Source organism: Streptopelia decaocto (assembly GCF_964273445.1).
Source record: "Streptopelia decaocto genome assembly, chromosome: 2".
Lineage (NCBI taxonomy): Eukaryota > Metazoa > Chordata > Aves > Columbiformes > Columbidae > Streptopelia > Streptopelia decaocto.
Window position 1 is genome coordinate 111,437,245 of NC_138655.1, and position 24,932 is coordinate 111,462,176.

The 24,932-nt window shown below is 38.7% G+C and overlaps 1 protein-coding gene across 1 annotated transcript in view; it reads left to right on the forward strand.

Annotated features, from left to right (window-relative positions):
- The first annotated feature begins 704 nt into the window (after positions 1-704).
- The window catches only part of FBXL2 (F-box and leucine rich repeat protein 2), a 49,382-nt gene continuing 25,154 nt past the window's right edge, over positions 705-24,932 (forward strand). Inside the window, exons 1-2 of the mRNA XM_082044298.1 lie at positions 705-834; positions 13,439-13,500. Coding sequence (XP_081900424.1) covers positions 832-834; positions 13,439-13,500 — 65 coding nt within the window. The 5' untranslated portion in view covers positions 705-831. The remainder of the gene's footprint in view (positions 835-13,438; positions 13,501-24,932) is intronic.

The window sequence follows — 24,932 nt, forward strand, 5'->3', positions numbered from 1 at the left end:
CTTTGACAGCAGCTTTACGCAGCGTTTGCAGAAGCAAACACTGACAGCACGCATCCGGTTTAAAGCGCTTGGCTCTCCGGCAGGCGAGCTTTTGTGGATTTTTCCGTAGCAATTTAGGATGCTGTCATCTCCAGCTATCTACCCAGGTGGTTGCCACAGTGGCGACTGCGCGCTCAGGTCGCAGCCCCTCCAGTTTACGACGCAGCATCTGGGACTGAACATGTCGCCAGCGGTCACTGTGCCAAAGCTGCAACTTGGAGGGGCAGGAGGCAGCTGCGCCTGCACCAGCAACGCCCGGCAGACCTTGAGGAGAGCACGCAGCCGGGATCGGTGCCCCCTGGCAGCTGCACTGGCCCTCCCGCACACACAAGCTCCCCTGAGCCCCCGGGGCCGGCCGGTGAGGGACACTGGTGCCGTCCCACCGGCAGGAAAGGCGGCTGCATGAGAGCCGCGGGAGCGGCCGCGCCAGGGCGACAGCCCTCCTTCACCGAGCTAACGAGCTCGGGACGCTCCCGGACCACCGCCAGACCAGTATGCCCGAGGCCGGCGCCCGGCAGCCCCGGGCATGAACGGCCCTGGCCGCCGCGTCACGGCCGCCCCTCACGGCGCCACCTGAGGAGAGAGGGCGGGGCCGGCAGCCGAGCGGGGCGGGGCGCCCGGGCCCGGCCCCACCGCGCAGGGGCGGTGCCGGTCACGTGAAGCCGGCGGCGGCACCGCCCCGACCCAGCTCTGGCAGCGGCGGCGGCTGGCGGGCGCGGGGGCTGTGCACCTGGCGTCCTCCTCGGGGCTCCCCGTCGCCAGGACAACCGGCCTCGCCGTGGCGCCTCTGCCATGGTGAGCCCGCGGCCCGGCCCGGCCCGGCCCGCCCCGCCGCCCCCCGCCGCCGGGCGTTAGGGGGCTGGCCCGGCCGCTTGGGGCCCAGGGCGGGGAGCGGTGGTGAGGCGGGGCGGGGCGGGCAGGTGTCCGGCGCCGCTGAGGGGAGCTGCCGCTGGCCGGGCTCTGTGGAGCGGCCGCAGGGCCGTGCGGCGGGCGGGCCCGTCGCGCCGAGGGGAGGGGTGGTGGCCGGGGCAGGCGGAACGTCTGCGCTTGGCGGGCGGGGGTGCGCGGGTACGGGCGTGTGTGCGGCGTGGCGGTGTGGATGTGGGGCTGGGCGGGCGGCCCTGCGCGGCGAGGGGAGCGGGCTGCGGCTGCAGGGGGACCGTGGCGGGCCGTGCCGTCCCCCCCGTAACGGTGGGGAGGAGAGGGGGCGTCTGTCTGCGCGGAGCAGGTGGGGCTGCGTTGTGCCTCGCTGTAGCACAGACGGGGGGAGGCTGTGTCTGTGCGTGAGGTGTGACGGGTGTCTCGCCTCCCCGTGTAACGTCGGAGCAGCCATGGTGCGGGTCTGCCTGTGTGTTGGGTGGGCCGGGGGTGTGTTGTCCCCCTGTGTGACACAGGGGTGGTAACGTGTGTACAGGGGTTCATAAAGCGACTGGGGCATGCGAGAGGTGTGTCGTCCCCCTGTGTAAAGTAGGGATGGAGCTGATGTGTGTGTCAGCGCACAGAGCAGATGTGGGGTGTTACAGTGTGGGTGCATGGGGTGCTGGGGTGGGCGCTGTGCTCTATATTTATCCATGTGCAATAGGCCAGGGTGTGGCCTGGGATGTGTGTGTATAGTGAAAGTACAGTAGGACATGAAGGTAATACTACACCTCTGTGTCAGTATGTATGTGTATCTGCTATGATTTGGGCTTTGGATATGTGTTCATTTGTGTTGTAGCAGAGATATGACATTATGTGCAGGGACATGACATGGCATCGTGTGTACGTAGTTATGTTTGTATACTGCTGTCGGGTATGGGCTTGTGTGTGTGTATAGTGAAGATTGGGTGTGGCATAGTATGTGGGTATTTTTATAGGCATGTATGCTATGGGTGTTGCAAGGATTATCTGTACTTTTATATGTATGTAGCAGATACAGGGTATGGTATTTTGTGTCTATACAGTCGCAGTTGCTTATATGTGTAAGTATGCGTAGCTGTGGTGTTTTATGTGCATGCACAGATGCATTTATAAATAAAATAGTTTTGTGGTATGTATGTGGTGTGCATGATGTTTGTTGCATCTGCATCTAGAGATAGTGTTTCATGGAGCGTATGTGTGTGGAGGGGGCAGCAAAGGAGGAAGAGTGGTTGAGGTTTGCTCTTTGGAGAGAGTATGTGGGGATGTGATACTGTACATATACACAGCGAGTAGCAGGGGAGAGGTGCATTGTTATGTTTGTGAAAGGAAGATGACAAGGCGTGTAAGGGGGAGTGAGTAGGGACAGGCGTGACATGTTTGGAAAGTATATTGATAGGATCCCTGTTTTCAATTACAACTTAATGCTTCACAGTGATATTTTTATACAAGAAGAAGGCACAGTTGCTAACCTTTCACACATGGGGAAATGCACAGTGTTTTAAGGCAGAAAATCACTTTATGCATGTATTTATGTGTGTGTAAACATAGTAGGTTTCCTGCAGCAAGTTCTGGAGAGGAAGGAGTGCTCAGCCTTACAAAGGGAAGAAGCATATTCCTGTGGTGTTGCACCTTTTCTTTCCCTTCTTCGTTTGCATTAAGACTTTTTCATGCTCCTTCTCTTTCTTCTCCTGCAGTTTGCCTTCTGTTTCTTCTTGATTCTAGCCTTTATGTTTTGAACCTCAGCAAAACAACCTTGAAAACTAGACTGTGATTTGGAATAAAAATAGAGATAGACTGCATGGGATTGCAGTATGCTTTTATGTAGAATCACATTGGATTTGATTTGCAAAGGTTTCAGAATTTATCTGTTGCTACAAGGAAGAGTAAATAGCAGTGAATGAGGCTGTAGATGGTGTAGTATTAGTGAAGTGATTATGATGCAGCTTAATGACATATCCTACTTCACATTAGTATTCCATCACATGTTGTACTGTATCTTCTCTGGTATGGCGTATCTTAAAAGTCATTTGAATAATGTGGATTCATCTCCTGTTCTAAACTTAGGAAAAATTATAGACTGAAAAACAATGGACAAAATATTTTATAAACTGTTTCACAATAAAAGTAAACATTTTCCGTTTACCACACTCCAGTTATGGAGTTTTCCTTCATGGTCCATTTTGATGTTCCTGATTAGATACCTTTAGTAGTCTAAACTCAGCAGACATAGAATCTGCAAAGAAGCAGTGAACTGTTGCTATAACAGCACAGGTAAAAGCTCATGAATTATACCAGATAAGCTTTACTGCTGTGCAGAATCTTGTATTGGGCAGCTCCTTAGTTGAAAAGGATGAAATAGCATCACTTCTTGTATTCTTTTCATATTTTTCAGATATTTTATTCCATGAATGCTTATACTTGTGTTGCTCTATGTTACAGGGTTAGTCCTGTTTAGGTTCTTTTTTTCCCTCTTAATTCTTTATAGCTGCTTAGTTTAAAATTCAGGAGAGGTGAGGAAGGAATCAGTTTTGACCAATTAACACCAGACCTTTTATTATAGGGAATATCAGTGTTCCTACAAATCAGAAGGACCATTAACTTACTACTTTCTTATTTTGACAATAGACTGGAATATTTACTCATCTTGGTTAAAACTAGGGATAATATGGGGCTAGCAGATGTGGAAAGTTTAAAATAAAAGTCAGACTTTCACTGAAGCATGGCAACTATTTTTAGGTTAGTGTAGAAAAGTAGTACTAATCTTGGCACTGTGACAGTATTGATCTGAATGCCAGCAGAAGGCTACACATTAACAGTACTTCAGCTGTTTTGTCAATTAGAAATCAGAATAACTGCTCTAATTTCATATAAATTGTTACCAACTTGTGTGATACTTTTGGTAGTGTTTCAACTGAATCAGAAATACATATATACAGGATACGCTAAGTAGGACAAAACCAGATGAAATAGTGAAACCAATGAGTTCTCTGTCACAGTTCAGACTGTAACCTCCAGCTAGTTAAGACAATAGCCACAATATTCACTTACATTCTTTCCAATAACCTTTTTAGGAAGGTGATCTGAATACTCCATAGTTTGTGTGTTTTTGTGTTTTTGTTTTGTTGTTTGTTTTTTTTTTTTTCCCTCTTTATGTTATAGCACAAGGCAAAAACTGTTATAATTTCTGGTCATACTTGAGCAGTGGATTTTGTGTGGCTTGATTTGAATGTGATAGGGTTGGAGTCCAGGGGTCTGAGCTTTTACAAAATAGCTTTCCCACTTGAACTTTTAACACAGAGTGGGATATTCTAATTGTAAAGCTTCTGAGAAGGAAGATTGTAACTTCTAAATGGTGAAAGTCAGATTTGCATTCTTAAAAAAGCAGGAAGTTTTTATCCGTTGTTACAACAGAAAAAGATGCAAATAAGGCATTACACGAATATAATGATGGACTTAAAATTCACAGAGTACTGGTACCTCCTCTGTCAATTCCTTGTTTATTTTTCAGGATCAAGAAATTTCTTATACGTGTCTATCGAAGTTTGAAGTAGTTGTTCTTGAGATTTAAGGGTTTTTGTACTAGTAGTTCGTGAAGATCAGAATTTTCTCCTAGACTAATTTTTCAAAAAATGGACTGTGTTATGAATGTCTCAGAATCCGTGTAGATAGTGCGATTGTGTGAAACCAAATGGATTATTTTTGCGATGAGATTCATTTTGAGTACAGTCCCTGTGAATGATATCATGGTGGAAGCTGCCTTAGGTTATATTCCAGTATTTCTGCTTTGAGTCTCAAAGTTACTTTAATGGTCAAAGGGAAGTACCTTTCTCAAGCATTTTCAACTTAGGCTTTGGCAAATTGCATTTGAATGTCTGATGCCTGAGAAGGGATTTGTTATTTACCTGGTCAAGTAAAAGAAAGTACAGAATCTGTAAGATGCATGATTTTTGCTGACTCCAATGACCTTCCTCCTATCCCCACCCAGTCTGTTGTCTCCCCGCTGTGCCTTCCCCTGCCTAAATAAAACCCAAGCAGAATTACAGTATGAATGTAGGTGTTTAAATGGACTAAAATAATTTATTTGGTACAGAGGGGTAATGGAAATGCAACAATAGTTGCATTATTTAAAATACAGGGCACCTCAGCTGATATAATCAACTTCATCCAACCTCTTAAGTGTTTCCCTCTGAGTTGTTATCTTTGCCTTGGAGGAACCACTGCACTCATGCTAGAGGAGGACTGGAACTGGAAACGTGCCCTTTTCTGGGCTTGCATTTATGACTGCTTGGAACCACAAGTTGCAGCTGTGTAGTCCACAAGCAAGTACTTAAAATTTGGTATCAAGCTGCTACGCTTAAAACAGTGGCCATATTTCATGGTGTTATCTCTTTTTCTGTCCCATTGTTTTCCTGTGTTCTCCTTGGGGCAGAAGGAAAAAGTAAATGCTATTTTCATGGGATTTGATTGCTGCTCAACTGGTTAACCAGTATGTTCTGTAAATTTAAATCAATAAGGAGACAAGACATCATCAAATCTGCATAAGTGTGAAACTCTACCAGTATGTCAAGCTTGTCTGTCTTCACAGGTTGAAACTGAGGTCAGAGCTTCACAGAGGAAAGACATTTCCATATCATGACTTGATGTTATGTAGTAGTTATCTAAATATTAAGGGCTAAACTGTCTGAGCGTGCTTGTAGTTCTGCAAATGGTCTATAATCTACTTCCTAAGCGAAAGTATCAAGGTTATTTTATTTCTGTAGAAATTCAATAACCATAAATTTTGGCAAATACTAATAATCGAGTGTCCAGTTTCTCTCCTAAATCTCAACCTCTTACCTTTCTTGGAACAGTTTGAAAGAGATGCTTTGGAAATGCTACTATGATGCTATTTCCTTTGAAGTCAGTTATAATTGCTGCTTGTAATCCTGATGAGGTACCTAATTTTTTTATTATAATCAAAAGCTTTTATTAATTATACACTACATATATGGTGTGTGTACCCACAACACAGATTTTGTCATCTTTTTCTGTTTCATACTGTAGGGAGATTGCCTTGCAGAGAAGGTTTGCTCTTCATAATAAAGATTTCACACTCTCAGTACTAGGAAAACCACCAGTTCTGATGTAGTGTTTATGATGCAGATCAAGCACTGCTTTGAAATGGCTTTGTAGAAGCTATAGAGTCATTTTGGTAATGAAATATACCTTTTAAGTCTCAAATATATTTTTGAAAAGCGGTTATGTTGTGGGGTGCAAATATTAGTACTCAAAGTTTTTGTTTCACCGGTGCTTAGAAGGGATTCTGCTTCAAACATGCAGTCAGGACTTAAGCTGTAATTTCATTTACAGTTTGAGCTAAGTGCAGTAAGTAAAATAATTGCTTTTCTGGATGTGGGATTGTGTGGCTGGGTGGAGGGCTGTGTCATTCCAAATTAGAATGGTGCAAACTCTTGGGGAAATGGAATCTCAGTATGCAAACTCTGAGAGGATTTCAGGTCTCTGTTTTCATGCCATCGGTTTGCTCATTTGTATGCTAATATTTGAGACTTGCCATATGTATGGCAGTAAAAAGAACTGTATGCAGAAGTGATGATTCAGAGGAGTTTTGAAAAGTGTGCTCCTAAGGGCTCTGATGGATTTGTGATGTAGATTGAATTTGGATGGCTGAGACTGAATGGCTATCCATAATCAAATATTGCTGCGTTAAAACAAATGGGCACTGGCTTTTCTCTCAGCCTCATTTTCCAGAAGCCTATCATGATCTGAATGGCTGAGTATGTGTATTATACAGCATGATTCTGCAAGACTGCGTGAAACCAAATTAATAACTTTGGTGATGAAACAAATTGTACTTTGAGCATATAGTCCCTGTGAATGTTGTGATGGAAGCTGCCTTAGAACCTATTCCAGTAGTTCTGCTTGGAGTTTCAAAGTTACTTGGGTGGTGAAAGGAAAAAACCTTTCTCAAATATTTTGAACTTAGACTTTTGTAAATTGCATTTGAGTCCGTGTTTGATGCTTAAGGAGGGGTTTGTTATTTACCTGATCAAGAAAAAGCAAGCACGTAATCTGTACAATACATAATCTAGCCTTGTGATGGGCTACAATCAACAACTGCTTCATGCATCTGATCCTAATTTTCTGCCACAGGTGTGCTGATCTCCAAGCCCATAAAGCAGATGATATGGGTTTCCCCATATTGCACTTGAAAGTGATTTGTAGATTTGACTGTTAATTGAATGCTGCTTTTTTATTACTATTGTTTTTTTGGGAAATAATGTCTAAATGCTTCATTATGCACTGTTTTTATTTGGACCTGCATAATCGTAAAAGAGTAATAATGGATAAATACCTGAAGATTAAAATATTCAGTATTTTTTAATATATTTTTTAAAAAGAAATCAAATTGAAGACAAGATTTATTGATCAGTGTATGACTAACAGATGATGAGGATGAAACTTTGTCAAACCTATTTTTTCAGCCTTTATGTTCATTTATAGAATATAGAAGGATACAATTAACAGCTTTTTCCATGCTGCTTAGTGTTTAAACAGTAGTTGTTGCATACTTTTTTTTTCCTGGCCTGAACCAGTCTCTAGTCATGAAAGACTGGAGAAGGGGTAGTTTATTTTTCCTTTGGGTTCAGGTTTGTTTTGACATCTCTGGTAGTGGTTAGAATAAGATTCTTTAAAAGACAAAGTGTGAACTAGGTGGATCATAACCTGAACGGTGGGTTAGTGTTCCATATAGCTTCTATCAGAGTAACATGGGGGAAGCAAAACTTGCAAACCTTTTCTGCAAATAAAAGTATTTCTTTTGGTTAGGTATTGGATTGAACCTAATGTTTTCTGTCATGCAGGCTGCCAAGCATCAGCTGCATGATAGTAACTATTGATAAAATGCTGTCTTTCAACTGAATTTTGTGCCTGCAAGTATTTAGGTCAATCACTACTTGTGCAAACTATTGGTTTTCCCATTTGTATTTTTTTAACAAGTTAAAGTAGGAACTATCACATTCAAGTCAGTCTGAAATGTTGATAGGGTACAGAAAAATTTATGCAACTTTGGGTTTGTTCTATGCCTATTTGGTTTGTATCAGAATTTACAAATAATTAAACATCTAAATAAATCTGTTTCACAGCACCTCCAATAACAGCACTAGTAGGACAGTAGTATGTGAAAGTATGCTTAATATGTGGGGCTTAATATGTGTCTCTTTAGTGACTTTGTAGGAGGTGAGGTTAAGTCTTGCATTAAAGGATGGGCAGGTCAGGCTAACCTGTTAGGCTTTAATACGGCTTGCAGTAATTAAACCATACTCTTGAAAATATTTGATTGGTGATTTCCAAATATGTTGTTAATAGGTGACTGCCCTTCTGAAAAACACACAGGAAAGGGCAATGCACGCTATTTGGTCGACTGAGAATGAGTTGGTATGCTCGAGACAGCAGGCAAGGCAACCTCCAAGCACCTCCTGCTCCACGCTGAGAGGCAGTTGAGTTGGAGCAGGCAAAGGTCTCAAGATAGAGTCGTGCAGCTACAGACATCAGCTCTGGAGTTTACAAATGATCGCGATCTGTCACCCAGTGAGAACAGACCTTTGCAGAGCCAGACTGATGCCCTCCAGTAAAATCTGAATGATGTCGTATGAATACCAGTGCTGGCAAAACAAGAATGATGGCTCTTCTGGAAGAAAACCAAGCAGCAGTGTGGCCAGCCGTGTCTGCCTGTCAGGTTTTATTATATTGGACAGCACTTATTCTGGGGAAACATTAAAAGCAATGTGGCCCTTATAGGCAGCCCTAGATCAGTGGAAGGCATTGTGGAAAGAAAGAGAGAGGTTCCCAGGTATACTTGATCTTATTCTCTGAAAGTGAGCCTTCACCATTTAAAATGACCAACAAAGTAAGAACAAAAGGCTTTGATATGAGGTGTTAGTTGCTTTTTGAACTGTCAGTTTGTCACGGTGCTGGAAGAGAAAATATCCCGAGGAAAGACCAGGGCAAAAGATCCAGTGGGTAGCTGGCAGTGAGGAGAAAGCTAGAAGCCTACTGAATACTCTGGGCTCTGGTAGAGGGTGTCTGAGGAAAAAAAGAGGTTAGCGACCACAACAGACCAGGATGTCTGGGATTTTTAAAGTGCACAAAGACTGAGATAGAGCACAGCGAGCAGCAGGAGTATAGGAGTGAGAGCCTAGATACTGTCTGTGTGTTGAAATAGAAGACTTTGCCAGTCTGTCTCCACTGTAGACAAGCTTGGTTTGAGATGGGATCGCCTTTCGAGGTTTGCTTTGCTGTGTCGTAATTTTATCAATTATACGGAAAGCTTTATCATGGGTTCTAATTTAACACCAGCCCTGTGCTGTCAGCTGTTGTGTCTTCTGTAACAGTTATTTCAGTTCTGTTGGCAATGCCTATCTCTTTGCCTGTCTAACACTCCTTTTGTTGCCTGGATACGGTTACATTTTGCTGCTTGCATGGTGTTAAATGATTCTGCCAGTCTGCCTAAGTCTAGTGCATTAATTGTACATTTCTGGAGGAAGCACCAACTAGCAGCAATTCTCTGACCATTAGCGAGCACTCTATAGTGTAACGTGAGATAATCAGAAATTTGTAGTAAAGGAAGATTGTTTTCCCTTTTCTTCTTCCTCCTCCATTTTTCTGCTGTGTTCAAACAGAGAGGTTTTTAGGATGCCACTCATTACTTTAGTAATGAACTTGTGAACTGCTTTGGGTAGCAAAACTGATCTGCTGGCTTTCTTGCTACTATAGCAAGAGGCAATTTCAATAGCATGGTGAAGGGGAAATTGCACAGGCAACAATTAGGTGTCTCCATTGATGGGAAGAGATGTGCAGCAAGCTGGTGGGGTTTGTGTTTGGTAACAAAAATCTTCAGTCAGAGGAACTGAATAAAACTATTTTATCAGGAGTTTCCTTTTAAATATCTTGTTCTTACGATGCCTATTACTACATAAATAATACTAAGCAAATACTGTTCTTGCCAACAAAAACCTGAAAGACTTGATGCTTTTTACATATGATAATATTTATAATATAACTAGGATGTTTGCTTTGTCAGCCATAGGAGAAGGAAAATGTATAGATTTGATTTTAAACTATCTCCATTCGTGACAGTGACCCTACATTGGGTTTTATTCCTGACTTGATAAATAACTCAGCCTTGTTGTCAGAATATATCTGTCTTCTCTCTTTGTTGATGTTCTTTGGTGTTTCTCAGACATCATCTTCCCTCTTTTCCAAATATACATTTACCCATAATTAGTCACTTTAGCATGCTACTAAGCAAGGCTATTTTTGAGAGTCTGGTTTTTAATAACTTTAGATTTGAAAAGTTGACAGGTTGGAAGTTGTTATTTGCTGTGATTTCAGTGATAATTAGATACATAAATATATCTGTGAGACTGAGCCATCATGGCTGAGCTGCTGACAAAACTTTCATCTGTAAGAAAATAGTCCTCCTCAATAGAGGACTGAATGACAACAGAATTGCATCTTTAAAAAAACGTAAGGGCTATCAACAAATTTGTTAGTATAGCCTTATTTTGATCTTGAAATACTAGTTGAAGTATGTTTTGGATAAGCATGATAAATGAGGATGAATATTCCTTTGTGTCTTTGTAGAGAAAAATGAACTTTTTTGAGCATATTACAGTTCTTTGCCAAAACGACAAATGCGCAACTCCATCAGGAAAGTTTTCTTCAACTCATTGATTTTGGTGAAAACAGGAAAGCTTTATCAGTAACTCTTAGACTAGAAGAGAATAATAGGTGTTGTTTTCAATTGTGGCAAGCTAACTGTGGTGTACCAAGAAGTTATATTCTAGGACTAGTGGCAATTAGTATGCTTAATAATATGGAAGGGAAAGAAAAAGGGGGCAATTATTCTTTTTGGATTTGAGAGATTTACACAATGGATACTTTATTTATTTAAAAAAAAAAAAAAAAGTGGTAGTTGCTGAAGAAATTTAGTGTAAGCGAGTACCAGATAATTTTTTTAATGGAAATTCTCCCTTTTTAGTTCATAATAGCCTATCTTTCAAAAGTACAGTGGAGATACCAAGAGAGGTCAGTTAAGGAATGTAAGAAATCGCTCAAGATTCAAGTAATAAGCAATTACAGTTTTATCTTGTGGGTTTTTCTCGCAATTCCTTTAAGAATGTAGAGATTTTTCCATATATCTTCTTATGTTTACAGGAAATTTAGAGCTGGTTTTAGAGTAATGCTTATCACATATGTTCAATCTCCCCTATTCTTTTTCCTTGTGCACGGACTTGGTTGTATTTTGGATTTTAGTACAGTTAAATCCACACTTTTCTAGGGTTTCAGATACCTGGTCATTAACACAGTCAAACTTGCTACCAAATGCAAAAGCAGAGAAAGAAGAAATAATCTTTCTACATCCACAGTATTCTTATTTATTTTGTATTATTGTATACTGGTATTTTGAGGGCATGTCTTTGTCAGTATGACATGTAACTGAAGAAAAATAAATCATATTTGACAAGATTATTAGAATATTTTTACAGTAATTGAACACTTCCTTGACTTTTTTTTTTAATAAAAAGAAACAGAAATCTAGGAGTTATGTGATAAAAATCAAGTAAAAAATAAAAAGGATGGCACTATTTAATACACAGAGGTGATACATAAATGTACTCACAGTATTTATTAATGGAAGTTTTAGATTATTGGGAAATGTTCGAAGAATAAATACATTACATAAATACCTTATCTTGTTTGTACCTTCTATCTTTTGTGCTTTTTTTCCTAAATATTCTTATTCTATAAGAATAATACTTTATGATATAACTATAGCTAATGCATAATTTACTGTTTGAGTGAAAACAGCTTCAAATCTGTTTGTGGCCTCATCTTTGACTTGTGCCACATGGTACCTTGTGTGTCTGGGCCAGTTGCACTCTTCTTATATTCAGTAGTAAAATACTGTGCTGCTCCAGTTGCAGGACAAGGAAGCTTGATTAAACCTGTTGGTCCTATTGAAAGTTGAGAGTTTTATTATTCTCAGATGTGTGTATAACCGTGGACAGAGGTGGCGAGTGAAGAAAGTGACTTTTGCTGTTGTGTCAAAATTGAGAAACAGTAGTATACAGTTAGACTTGAAATCAGCATAGGATGTACTGGAAAAGAAAAAAGGTTCTTGTTGGCAGCCAAAGGAAATTCAGGTTTTGTAATGTTAGTTTTGTTTGTTTGCTTATATTCAGCGCTTTTTTTTTCATTCTTTGCTTGATGTACCTTTTTTTCAGAACCACCTCTTGTTGAGCTTCCTTTTTTTTTTTTCCCCTTTTTTAAAAAAAAAAACAAGAAGCAAAGCAATTAATTACCAAATATGTGATATGTGTTCATGGTAGGATGGCCAAGAGTAATTCCCTGATGCTTGAGTCAGGAGCAGCATATTCTTAGTGAAGCATAGAGGAAAATTTTCTTCCAGTTGTTTTTCATGTTTCTGTTTTGTCTGGTTTTCATGTTTACCTTTTAGCATTCAGAAAATTCTCAGCTATTCTGGATTCCTCTTTCTAGCTTTTGTTTCTGGTAATGTGGACAGCAAATATATTCCATAAAGGTCTTCTCTTTAGAGGGGAAGTGATTCCCTGTTGACTTTGACTTTCTCCAGTGTATGCCATGGTTCCTTAAATTCTGATTCACCTTCTGTTTTGTTTACTGCTGTGTTCTTCTGGCAAAATTTCTCAAACCTAAATATTTACACTAAGTTGTAAGTCCTGTTTAGTATTTCTGTTTAACCACTGACTGACCTTTTATCCTTTTGCAGAAATGTTTTCCTGTATAATCTTAGTATTTCCTGCTTTGACCCTTAGGCATTTTCTTTCAGTCTCTCCATTTTCTTTTTCTTAGGAGATATGGTAGTAATATGAAGTTGTGGGTGTGAGGCATTTTCAGTTTTTTTCTTGTAGTGTTTTTTGAGGTGCTTCTGTTGCTTCTATGGCAGTTGCTCTCATATCTGTGGCATTAAATTCCTTAAATCTTTAGATTATTAATCATCTTTACATACCTGGGCCAAAGAATTGGCACCATAGACAGTGAAGGAAGGGACCTGAACAACTGGAAAGTGTCTGGCTTCTGTTTTCTGTAATGGGACAGTGTTAGGACTGTGCATCTGGTGCATGTTTGTGTGTGTTTTGCTATTGCAAGAAGTTTTACAGTTCCCCAAAATATTTCCATATGGGGTGTAAGTGTGGCTTCAGATTGCTTGTCTAATGATTATTAAGTTGCTCCACAATTTCTGTGTGGTTGAATCTTAGCACTAGGAAAGAACAGGTGTATGTGTGGGTGTGGCCCTGTTATGTATGTTGAAATAATTTTATAGTGTTACCAACTAACATGTTGAAAACTTGACATTAACAGTAACTTAAAAGAGTTAAGCGCCTTAGTAGGTGAAAAGACTCTCTGAAAGGTATTTTTCTTGGTCTTTTTAAATGATGATTTTTCTTTCTGTTTCCAGGTTTTCTCAAATAATGATGAAGCCCTTATTAACAAAAAACTACCCAAAGAACTTCTGTTGAGGTAATTTTACATAATGTGTTAAGGAGTAAAACCTGAGGATCATATATTGCTTATGTGGCTTACAGGCTATCAACTGCTATTCATTCATTCTGAAATCTGTCTTGAAATAAATAGCAACGTATCTGATTTAATTATTGGAGTTCTTGAACTTGTTGTCTTTTGGTTAGTCTTGATTTGTTTTAATGTGTTCAAATTTTTTTATAGTGTACCATGGAAGATGTAATTTAATAGGAATCTCTTCCTTGCATATCAGAAAAAAAAGTGAAATAAAATATCCAAAAAGCTTTAGTCTACAAATTGGTTTGCTCTTCCATGCTGCACCATGTGCTGTTTGTTTGTAGAGCCCATAATCCTTTCTCTAATGTAATTCACACCTATCATGTCATGAAATTTGTTAAAAAAAAAAAAAGAAAATATAAATTCAACTTTGTGACTTTCAAAAAAAAAATCACTGCAGTGAAAAATGCTGCCTGTTACCATTGCTGCCAGTCTGTTATATAAGGTAGAACCAACAGGAGAATTTTCTTACTGTTGTCATTCAGGTAGTCATAAATTTCATCAGCTTGCTGGTGTGTGAGCAGATCACCTTTGCAGGAGTTAGCTACTACATGACGATCAGTAAGTTCAGCCTGTGGTTGAGACCCTGATGGATGTCTTCATGTTCTCATCTGTTTGAAAGCTGATTTCAAGCAAAGTGTTGGCAACCAAATGTGGAGATACTGCTCAACTGGATGTGACCACTTCATAGCTGGAACTGAACCAGCTCAGCAATGTTTTCTGTACCTGCATATTGGGTTTGTTCCCGTCCACTCTTTGTGGTGGAGGACGGAGAGGTGTTAACTTATAACAGTGCAATTACAGTTTTTGTGATGGTGTTATTAAAATTGATCTTAAAGAGATGTTTGGATTAGCTTGTATGTATGTTGCTTCCTGTTTGCTCTCAAGTGGAAGAATGTATGTGATATTTTGTCTTGTTTTTGAAGAAAGTGCTCTTCAAACTCATTGACTTCATTTAGTGTCTGTACTATCACAATACTCTCTTGATGATATTAAAGGAGTCTGTTGTTAAAGGAGTTGAATTTTAAAAGGATTTTAATTTTTCTTGAGAAATACTCATTCTGTATGGTGACAGTGTTGTAAATTAGACAGACTTGCAGGACTATTTGGAAAGTGTGATTAAAAGAGACGTGTCACTGAATGATGCCCTGAACAGAAATTTTAATAACTTTGCTTCGTTGCACTCAGTGCCACATATGAACCACAAGATAAAAGTCAATTAGCAAAGAATCATAATCTGCAAGCTTTTCTTTTCCAGCAGTAGGACTCTTCAAATATCTGTGGAAATTACTGTCCTTTTCACTGTTATAGGTGCTAAGTATCCCATTTCTGTAATTCAGCAGAATTTGTTTAGGTGGTTTAGACAGCGAAAAGTATTGTGCGTGGATATGGTGTGCACATCTTCTATTGAGAGAATTTATTATGTAGTATGCCTCAGTTTTCATTGTAGGATAAAAAGAAGATCTCTGTGGAGCTACATATGTATTAAATTCTTAAATTATTGTGTATGCTAATTACATGAGTAGCATCTGTAAAATGAATGTGTCAAGGGCTACTACGAGAATTCCTGCATCTAACTTCTCAGTGTCTTGAACAACACCAAATTTGGTTCTTTAAAATGTTATATAGGGAGTAGTTTGTTTCATTGAGCAGTATGTTTATTCCAGTGTGTGTCCTACTATACAGGACATTTTACAGAACTCAGAAGGAAAAAAACCCATATGCAAGTAATTGGACAGTACCAGTGGCTTAGCTGTTAGCTCCTATATTCAAGATTAACTTCTTAGAGAGCGACTTAGAGGATATATAGGCTCACACTGGATTCAGGCAACTGAGGAAACTGGATTGGGACAGCTGGCCTTCTCAGTAAAGACCATGAACATCATGCTGAATGTGGGGGCTCTTGTCTCTCCATAGCCAGAGAGATATAAAGTCCACATTTTGTAACACCTGAAATACTGTGCTGACCATCAGGGCTTTGGAATGGAGGGGAAGGGGATGCATGGGAGACGTGTTCTGTTATAAACCTCCTTATGAAATTGAACTGCTTCAGAGACAAACTCACAAGGGTTACTGAGAGTGCCATGATGGGATGTGGGTTTGAGTTCTCATCCCTGCAGAGTGTAGATACCTTGGGAAATTTAGAGGTGTAAACCTCGCTGTCTAAAGGATTATCAGTGGGGAACTGGCTTTATGTTCCTGCACATAAAAGCTCTTAGAAGACTGAGCCTGAATGTCTTTCAACACCTAAACCAGTTTATGCTTGTGCTACAACATGTTTTAAAATTGTCTTGCCATGTGGTTATGACAGGAGAGGTTAAATATTACCGCATTGAGTGTAATTAATATCCTAATTATTTTTACTATGTTAACTGTGCAGTCTACATCTTAATTAAAAGGAGAGCAAACCAGTTGCAGATTATTGCAATTTCAGTGGTAACAACTTTTCTAGTAAGATGTCACAGCCTTGAAGATGATCACATTTTTCTTTTTTTGTTTCCAAATTGCTGGAAAAAAACAAATGGATTTTTTGAAGTTACAATATGAGTTTGACAAACATTGGAAACAAAAAACCTAAAGTAAATGTAATTAATATTAAAATGTTCTGACTTTCCAACAGATTAAAAAAAATTGTTTTGTGCTTGATAAAAAGTAATAATACCTGGTAGAAAACTGAGGTATAGCCAGTTTTTCAGGCGTGTAAAACAACAGATAACATTTGTTCATTTGTATCTTAACTGCTAATGTTCTGTGCTATAAGACTTTGCATGAAAATGGCAAACTTCAGAAGCATAGGTGCTTATTCCTTCTGGCCACTTGAAACATTTTCAGTTCCTTTCTGCCTACAAAGTACCAACTTCTGTAAATCTTACGGCTGTAGTGATCATGGTTTATGGAGCATTCCTAGACTGCATACTACCAGGCATAATCTTATTTTTCCACATTTCTACCTAGCCACTAGTGTACAGGGTGGGAATGGTTGATTTTTGGCTCTTCAGTGCCCAAACTATACAATCCCTTCACTTGCAGGAAAAGATAGACTATAGGACAGTTGGAATAGCCAGCAAGTTGGATTGGTGCTGTAGGCTGCAAGTTAAACCACTCTGAACTAATCATTAGGTTAACTGCATTTATTTAATAAGATGTGTTATAGTTGCCAAATTTGTACTTCGTAAAATCACTTCATAAAAATCTTGTATTCAAAAAGTTATGGAATAGGTGAGGTTGGAAGTGAGCTCTGGAGATCATCTAGTCATTTAGATGTGGCACTTAGGGACATGGTTTTGAGGTGGACTTGGCAGTATTAGGTTTGTGGTTGCACTTGATGATCTTAAAGGTTTTCTCCAAACCTAAATGATTGTATGATTTCAACTCCCCTGCTGCAAGCAGGGTCAACCAAAGCAGGGTTGTTCTTGGCATAATCCAGTTGAGTTTTGAATATCTCAAAGCACAGAGACTTGTTAAACTCTTCAGTCAACCTGGTCTACTGTTTGACAACACTCCTCGCCTGAAAAAGTTTTGTTTGTTTTAAGTGGAATTTCTTGTATTTCAGTTTGTGTCCATTGCCTCTTTTCTGTCACTGGACACTGCTGAGAAGAGTCTGTCATCTTCACTCCCTCCCATCGGATATTTATACACATTTATAAGATCGCCCCAAAACCTCTTTTGAAGCATGTTCAACAAAGTGCTCGCCATCATCCCCAGGTCCTTTTCTACAAAGCTCCTTCTGAGTCAGGTGGCCCCCAGCCTCTCTGGGTGGATGAGGTGTCCTCTCCATACTGTGTTGTCTTTTTTTGAATTCCTGGCTGCTCATAAGTAGTATGTCATTTCTCATTTATCAGATGCTCTTCTGTAATTTAGAAATCTTCAAATGAGCTCAATTTTTCTTTCTAGAATTCTATCTATTGTTTGATGCCTCAACAAACAAACAAACAAAACCACCACAACAACAAAAAACAAAACAAAAATTTCCACAAACATATACACAGTAAACACCACAAACAAACCCCCAGAAACCCAACAAACAAAAAAATGCAAAACCCCACCTAAACAAAATCCACCCTAAAAATCCTGTGCTCTAGATGAGATCATCTATAGCTTAAACTTCGATAAAAATCCTGGTAATGAAGCTAGAGGGTTATATAGTCTGCAATGTGCAGGGCTCTAGAAGTCACAGAACATTGTACCTCATGCAGCACATGCAAGAAGTAATGAAACTGGACAGTCCATGGGGCTCTTAAAGCTAGAAATCTGGATCATCTCTCCCAGTACAAATACTCCAATTTTAGGAAAGCATGAAGGGTGTTGTGGAGATGTTGATGTGCATGAAGGGCGAGTGTGAGGTTGTTGGGAGTCCTCTTAGATTGTTACCATTTTGTTTCTAGGCAAAGCATATGGCTTGCCTCATCCTTGTCTTTGAAAGATAGTATTTGGTCTTTAATTAGTATTGTCTTGGGAAGGGAGAAAGATGGAGGAAAAAGAAAAGATACAAGAGACACAGAAAGCTTGTAGCAAAGAAAGGATTCTGAAACTTTCTGCTTCAGCTTCCCTTTTGGAAGCACTTTAGAGATCTTCCTAACAAGTATTATTGAAGAGTTAATAATATTAAATATTAAGATTCTTTCCTAATAACAGTTGTTACAGTTTTTCTGCTAAAGAGTCTTGTGTTTTGCTATTCCATGAATCCAGATAACCAAAGGAATGAGGCAGTTGCTCAAAATTGTTAGTTCAACAGCTATTTTGAGTGAAACAGCTAAGCAAGGATGCTGAAACTGGTTCTACCATATATCTGATCTTTTGTGAAACATTAGATTTTTGTTTTCCATTGGTTGAGTTTTTCTTGGACGTTTTCTATATGTAAGCTTTGTGTTCAAGTCTTTAACTCAGCTTCTAAAAGGTTACGAAAATACGAGCTTTTAAGTTGCATTACTCATCCATAATATCTAAGTATATATAAATCAGAGGTGCCACAGAGCTGCATTCATGTACTATCTTCTGTATTTAATTTTCAGACTAAAGTTACTGTACAATTTTCATAATGTGGTTGTATCAGCTGCATAATTGACACTGCAAAATAAACCATCATGTAATGTGGTTACTGTATTTTGCATATTTGATGGTAAATTAAATAGAACTAGCCCTTCTTGAATTCATCACTGGGCATTTTCTTTCAGGTACTAAGAGAATTATGTACTGAAAATGCTGCAGTTCTGCTACATATGGTCATACTTTACAAAGAAGTAAATTTTATTTTTTAAGGAGTAATGTGATACACTTGTCTTGCAAGTAATATACAGGCCATAAAAAGTTAGATGCTGTCTTCTAACTATAAAATGAATCCAGCAGAGCTGATTATTTGTAGAAAAATCTAACTTCTGTTTCAACTGAAAATAGATGTTAGACAGCCTGTTCTTTTGCAATTGCTAATTACTTACGTAAGGATTATGCAGCAATAATCATCTTGGCAAAAGAAAAGGTTTGGCTTTTAAAGAAATGATTTTTCGTGCCCCATTTGTTACTGAAAGATTTGCTGTGTAGATCTGCTGAGAGGGATATCTTAGCCTGAGTAGTTTACAAGTGGAAATTCCAGAAGTGAAAGTTACTGGAAAGTTTAGAAGTCCCTCACACGGGTTCTTAATTTAAGTGCTTTGCTTTACAAAGTAGCACATCCTTTGTGAAAAGGGATTTGTTTTAGTAATTGACCCGAAAGGTCAAGCATTAGATCAGTCAGTGGATGAGTGCTTGATGTAGAAGTTGGTGTTTGTCAGCCTTTTGTGACATGCTACTGAAAACAAGCCTGACAGAAATCAGCTAAAATATACTTATTTAAAAAATACAGAAAATAGTTAGACTCCGTAAGTTTTTAATATCCCACACCATTTACATTTCCAAGATATATTATTATGGGATTTTATTGATTAAGATATTACTGGAATCTACCAATGGAGCAGGTTCCTATGTGCAAAGTTGGTGAAGGTTAGAACATCACCAACACTAGCATTGTTAATTTAATAATGTAGATATAAATTTATGCATGAAAAAAATCTACTGATTATGGCTATAAATTATTTAGTTTATGTGTGTATTTTCTAGCCTGCATGTTTTTATTGTAGCATTTGTATGTACTGCGAGACTGCAGTTATTGGTGATGCGTCTCATACCTCAGAAGGATGTTTAGTCAAATGGGGATAGAAAGGAGGAGAGAAACATATACATGTTATATAAAGAATTGTAATAATATTTATAAATAAAATTATAATAATATTTCGTATTTATTGAATATGATATTTTATGAGAAAGACAAGACAACTTCTGTAGTGCTTGTGAGACTTTGTGACTGTGTGTGTTCAAACATGGTTAGTGGTGAACTGAGAGTGGCTGATGCTCTTTTCTCCCATCACTCATTAACAGGCCATAACCTGGTCATTCTTCCAGTAAATTCTGAGACAAAACCGATAAAAGAGGAAAGTCAAATCTGTAAAAGCTATACTTTGTCTCTCTGTGATACTTTTTCATATGTGTAGGCGTTACTCTTTCATATTGCATTTACATTCAAATAGCATGTAAAGGACTTTCATGAGAGCAGGTTTGCTGTGCAAGGAATTGTGCAAATCAATAATGAAGTCTCATCCTGAAGAAGTTCGCAATCTAAAATGGGGAAGACATGACAAATTTTGACAAAACATATGCTTGTTTTCTAATAACTCGATGGTGTAAATTTGAAAGGATCTGAGCAGAGTACCTAGATGATGTGCTGCCTTCAGTCAGGCATTTCTCATCCTTATTATTTTGGTTTTCATTTTGATAGACTTTGTTGTCATTCTTTGTGTGCAAAACCACTATAAATTTGAAAGATGTGAAAAATAGAAGTTCTGAAATAGAATTCAATTCTCAAGTCAGTTATTCTAAAAAGCCTTAACACACATTATTGTTGGAGCTTTTTAGAAATTATTGGGCGTTTCTGTGATACCAAATTTTGGAGTTTGGGCCAAAAATCCCAGGAAGTCATAGTATGTGTGTGTGGTACTTGCTGTATGCATTTCATTACCCACTTTTTATCAATCCATATAGCATTGTGTCAAAATACTTAAAATGAGTAATTGGCAGTCTGTTACTGCAAAAGCTGATTCCATATATGAAGTTGGAAGGGCCTTACAAAGTCGAGAGAGAGGAAGTTTGACTCTTGCACAGCTCCATTTCTCACTCTGTAGGTGGTACGCTGTACAGTGTTGGGCTTGTAAGAAATAGCTGTTTCTTTCCGTGGCTCCAAGGGGAGGGAAACAAAATATTAGGAGTCAGCCTTCTCTGTGTCTCGAAAGACACGGGGCAGCCTGTTTACAGCACATGCAAATAATGAAGCTTGTGTGGAAATACATAGGAAGATGATGGAGATTGTAGATCATAACTTCTTGTAGTTGGCTGGACCATACATATTGCAGGGAAAATGCCTTAAAAAGGGGACTTAGGAGGTCTGTGGCCCTGTTTTTAACTAGGCAACGGAGGGGTGGCCAGAAAACTCAGCCTCATAATCAGTATGCAGTAGAAAAGATCACCTTAGATTTGTTTGATAGAAAATTGAGAGAGGGGAATATACCTGAGAGTTGTTGTGGTTTTGTGGAAAGTAAGTCATTGGACAGTATAATTCTTTGAGATTAAACAATCAATTTGCTTTAGCAACCAAAATTAAATGTTTCTACTCAGGCATTTGACTTTAGCATTTGACCTTTTCATTTTAAAAATAGCACTGTGTGTGTGCAGTGTATCAATGCATGTTAAAGGGATTCAGGATTGGTTAACAGTTCTTGCAGCAATCAACATGGAGGCCCAATATAATTATTTTTAATTTTTTAGATTTCATGCTTTGAAAATCACTGCTTCAAAAGTCACTGAAGATAAAAGCTATAGATTACACAAAAAGAACTGTAATAGTAAACTACTGTGAAGACAAGGCAAGGAAGTCGAATAATGTGATAAATAGGGGTGTGTTCAAACAATATTAACTTTACAGATTAATTGTACATAGATATACAGGGCTAAGGAATGCTACAGAAAGAGCTGTGGCCTGAAGTGTGTAACCCCAGAAGAGGATGTGAGCAAGATATAATATTCTTCTCTGATGCAGTGTGAAAAAGGCTGTTATAGGGGCCTGAAGTGGCTCTGAAAATGAGGGTAGTGAAATCATACTTTATGTCTGTGTACAGCTTTGTTGATACTAATAATTTCTTTAATGCTGAACATGCTTCTGATGTGTGCATTTGAAGAAACATAATGGAAAAATGAACAATGTGCAGAGAGAATTAGATTTAAAGAAAGATTGTTAACAAGAAGCATTAAAGATGACATGATAAGTGGCTTTAAAACTTGATGAAGAGAAAGTACTAACTGCTAAAGCATTCTTTAATTTGGTGAGGAAGAGTAGAAAAAAGCATAAAGTTGGAAGTCACACATTCACATTGGAAATAAGGCAAACATTTTAACAGAGTGGAACAAACTACCAGAGAACGTGGTGATTTTCCATCTCTTGAAGGCTTTCAGATCAAGAATAGATCCTTTTGTGGAAATCAGGCTTTAGCCAAAGACAGGTTTGTCGTGAGGGAGCTGAGGAACTGTGAACTTGTACAACCCTTCGTATCTTTGGCATGAAGCTCACGCGTGGTGTGGGTACTGTTAATATGGAAAGGTCTCCAAGGCCAGACTCATGAGGTCCAGAGTGGTGTGTGCCCAGGGCGGGGAAGTCTTGGAGAGCTCTGATTATCAGTAAGCAGATTCTCCTTCTTGAGCTCAATACAGGATAACTGTGGAAAATTTAATATCCTGGGATGCAGGAAGTCAGAATAGATGGTCCTAAATTTTAGTGTGAATCTATTAACCTGATTTCCAGTTTCCCTGTACTAATCCATGCCAAAGACTTGAGTGAAATTTAATCCTGCTGCTGGCTGCATCAGCTTCCATCTACGTAGCTATGGTCATAGAGGACAGAAGCGCTATACAACCATCAGCTGCCTTGGTAGTTTTTTCCACTTTTTAAAATTAGAAATGCCTGCCGACATAGTCCTTCACCTGAAGTGCCAGACAGTGTCAGTGTCTGACACTGACAGATGACTGACAATGTCAGTGTTGCCGTTTCCATCTCAGTTTGTTGGTTGCATTTAAAGTCTCTTAAAGTCTTTTAAAGATGGCTTTAAACCTTAGAATCTTGTGGCTTGTTGGCTAATTTTCCTAACCAGGAGGTATTTGCTAGTAGTTCTACAGGACTGCAAGTAAAGAAGCAAGTGTATGTTAGTGATTTGCATGTAAGACTGTACTATGGAGTGTAAATAAGTAGAAAAGTGTGGGAAAAATTCTTTCAAGCAAGTTGGCAAAATGACTCTTAGGAATTGTAAAATAATTTACTTGTATCTCTTACCTATTGTAGTATTTAATTGAATAATCATCCTGATTTTTCTGGGTTATAGTGTATCCTGATGTTATTATCTATTTTGCTGGGGACAGCTTGGGCTGCCTTACAAGTTACTTCCTTACTAAAAAAAACCAAACTAAAAGCATAATTAATATTTACACCTACTAAAATATTTCTCCTTTAAACACAGAATGACCGCTTTTAGCATCTGACTTTTTAAAGAATCACTTCATACAGGATGGCGCAAAAATAAAATACATCTATTCTACATTTGTGTTTGTTTTTTTTAACAGAAATCACCCATCAACAATAATATTGTAACAGCAATGAACAATCAAACATGAAGACAAACAGAATAGTGGGGGTATATACCCTTTCTTCAACATCTTCAAATTCCTTCTGTTTTATTTCTTACTTTCAGTAGAACTTGATACATCATTTCCAAAGCATGTCACGTTCTTCATTTAGGCAAGAGTATTGTGTCATGAAATGGTTTGTCTCAACCCCTCCTTTCTCTATCACAAATAATGCAGAAATCTGTCTTTTGTGCTTCAGCTCCTGTAGATCTAAGATAACTCTGATTCCGCTCATACCGTGGTACTGGGAGGAAGCTTCTACAAGCCAAGAAGCTTTTGCAGCTTCCAGTATGATCTCTACGTTCTCATCTTCTGTCATTTGCCTCATGGTGGGGGGAAAGGTGACCTCAGAAGAGGGTTCACAGTGTTACTGGCATAAATGTTGCCCTCTGAACAGCCTGGTGATCTTGCTGAGCACATTAAGCTGTACTTTGTGGATAAAACGCTGCTAAGTTTCTTAAGGTTGGCAGATTTCAGAATGGGTGTTCGAATGACAAAACAGATGCTATCAAAATAAATGTTATCTGCAGGGTTTTATAATTTGTTTCGTAGTTTCTAAGAATGTCTGTCTTTCTGTTTGCATGGCTAATGGTTTTTGAGAAAATGTATTGCTGTATGATGAAAAAAGAGAAAGTGTTTTCATGTGTTAATTAAATATTGGAACACTAATATCCGAAGCGATCATAATAAACATCCGGAAGTCTGTTATGTTTAAGAAGTGCTTCCATTAACTTCCATTACGTTTCTTCACTCTTACACAGCTAAAAATCAAAGCCCTTAAGATGTTGCCACCCATTTCAAGCTCTAGCTTCAGGTTTCCACTTGGAAAATAATAATCAGATTTTCACAGTATTAAATTCAGGCTGTCTTACCAGCTTGCTCCTCTGTGTTAGCATCTCACTATAAGATGAAATAGTTATTATTACTGTTCATTGTTTTGATAACTGGAAAAATTCATTGGTGAGCAGGTAACAGTAAATAAGTGAATTACAGTAACATATTTCATATCCTTAATTTTCTGTAATAGAAGATGATTTTTTTTAATACTATCTATATTTTATGCTTAAGCTAACGATTTTTTTTTTTGCTGAGAACAGCCTTTGAAGCAGTTTCATTGTTGTTTGGGAATGGTATTTAGCAAAATTATTTTGACAGTGAAAAATTTATTTCAGAAAACTCTTAAAGAGTTGGCAGCCTTGAAGAATCGGTTGCAAGATCAGAATAGCAATGCTAAATTTTGAATGGTAGTTGCTTCTTGTAGAGTAAATTTAAAAAAGATACTGTATTAGACTTAGTAATCACTGTGAAACCCCTTTAGAAATCAGAGTCATCGTTCTTTGTGTTAGTACTTAGATTCTTGAACTTGGATTTAGTGTTGTTTTCCATGTGTTACTCTTCACCAAACTCTGAAATCTTCACCTGTATTTCTGTAAGTTATTTCTTTAATTTTAGCCCAATTAAAGTTATATAAGCTAGTTTCTCTGAATTAAAAAGAAGAAAAAACAATTTTTTATCATTCATACATGAATGGGTAGTAGGGAGGGGGAAACAGAAAACAGATTTTTAGAAGAAGCACCTGCTGATTTTAATGTGTTGGTGTTGACTGTCTTTAGATGACA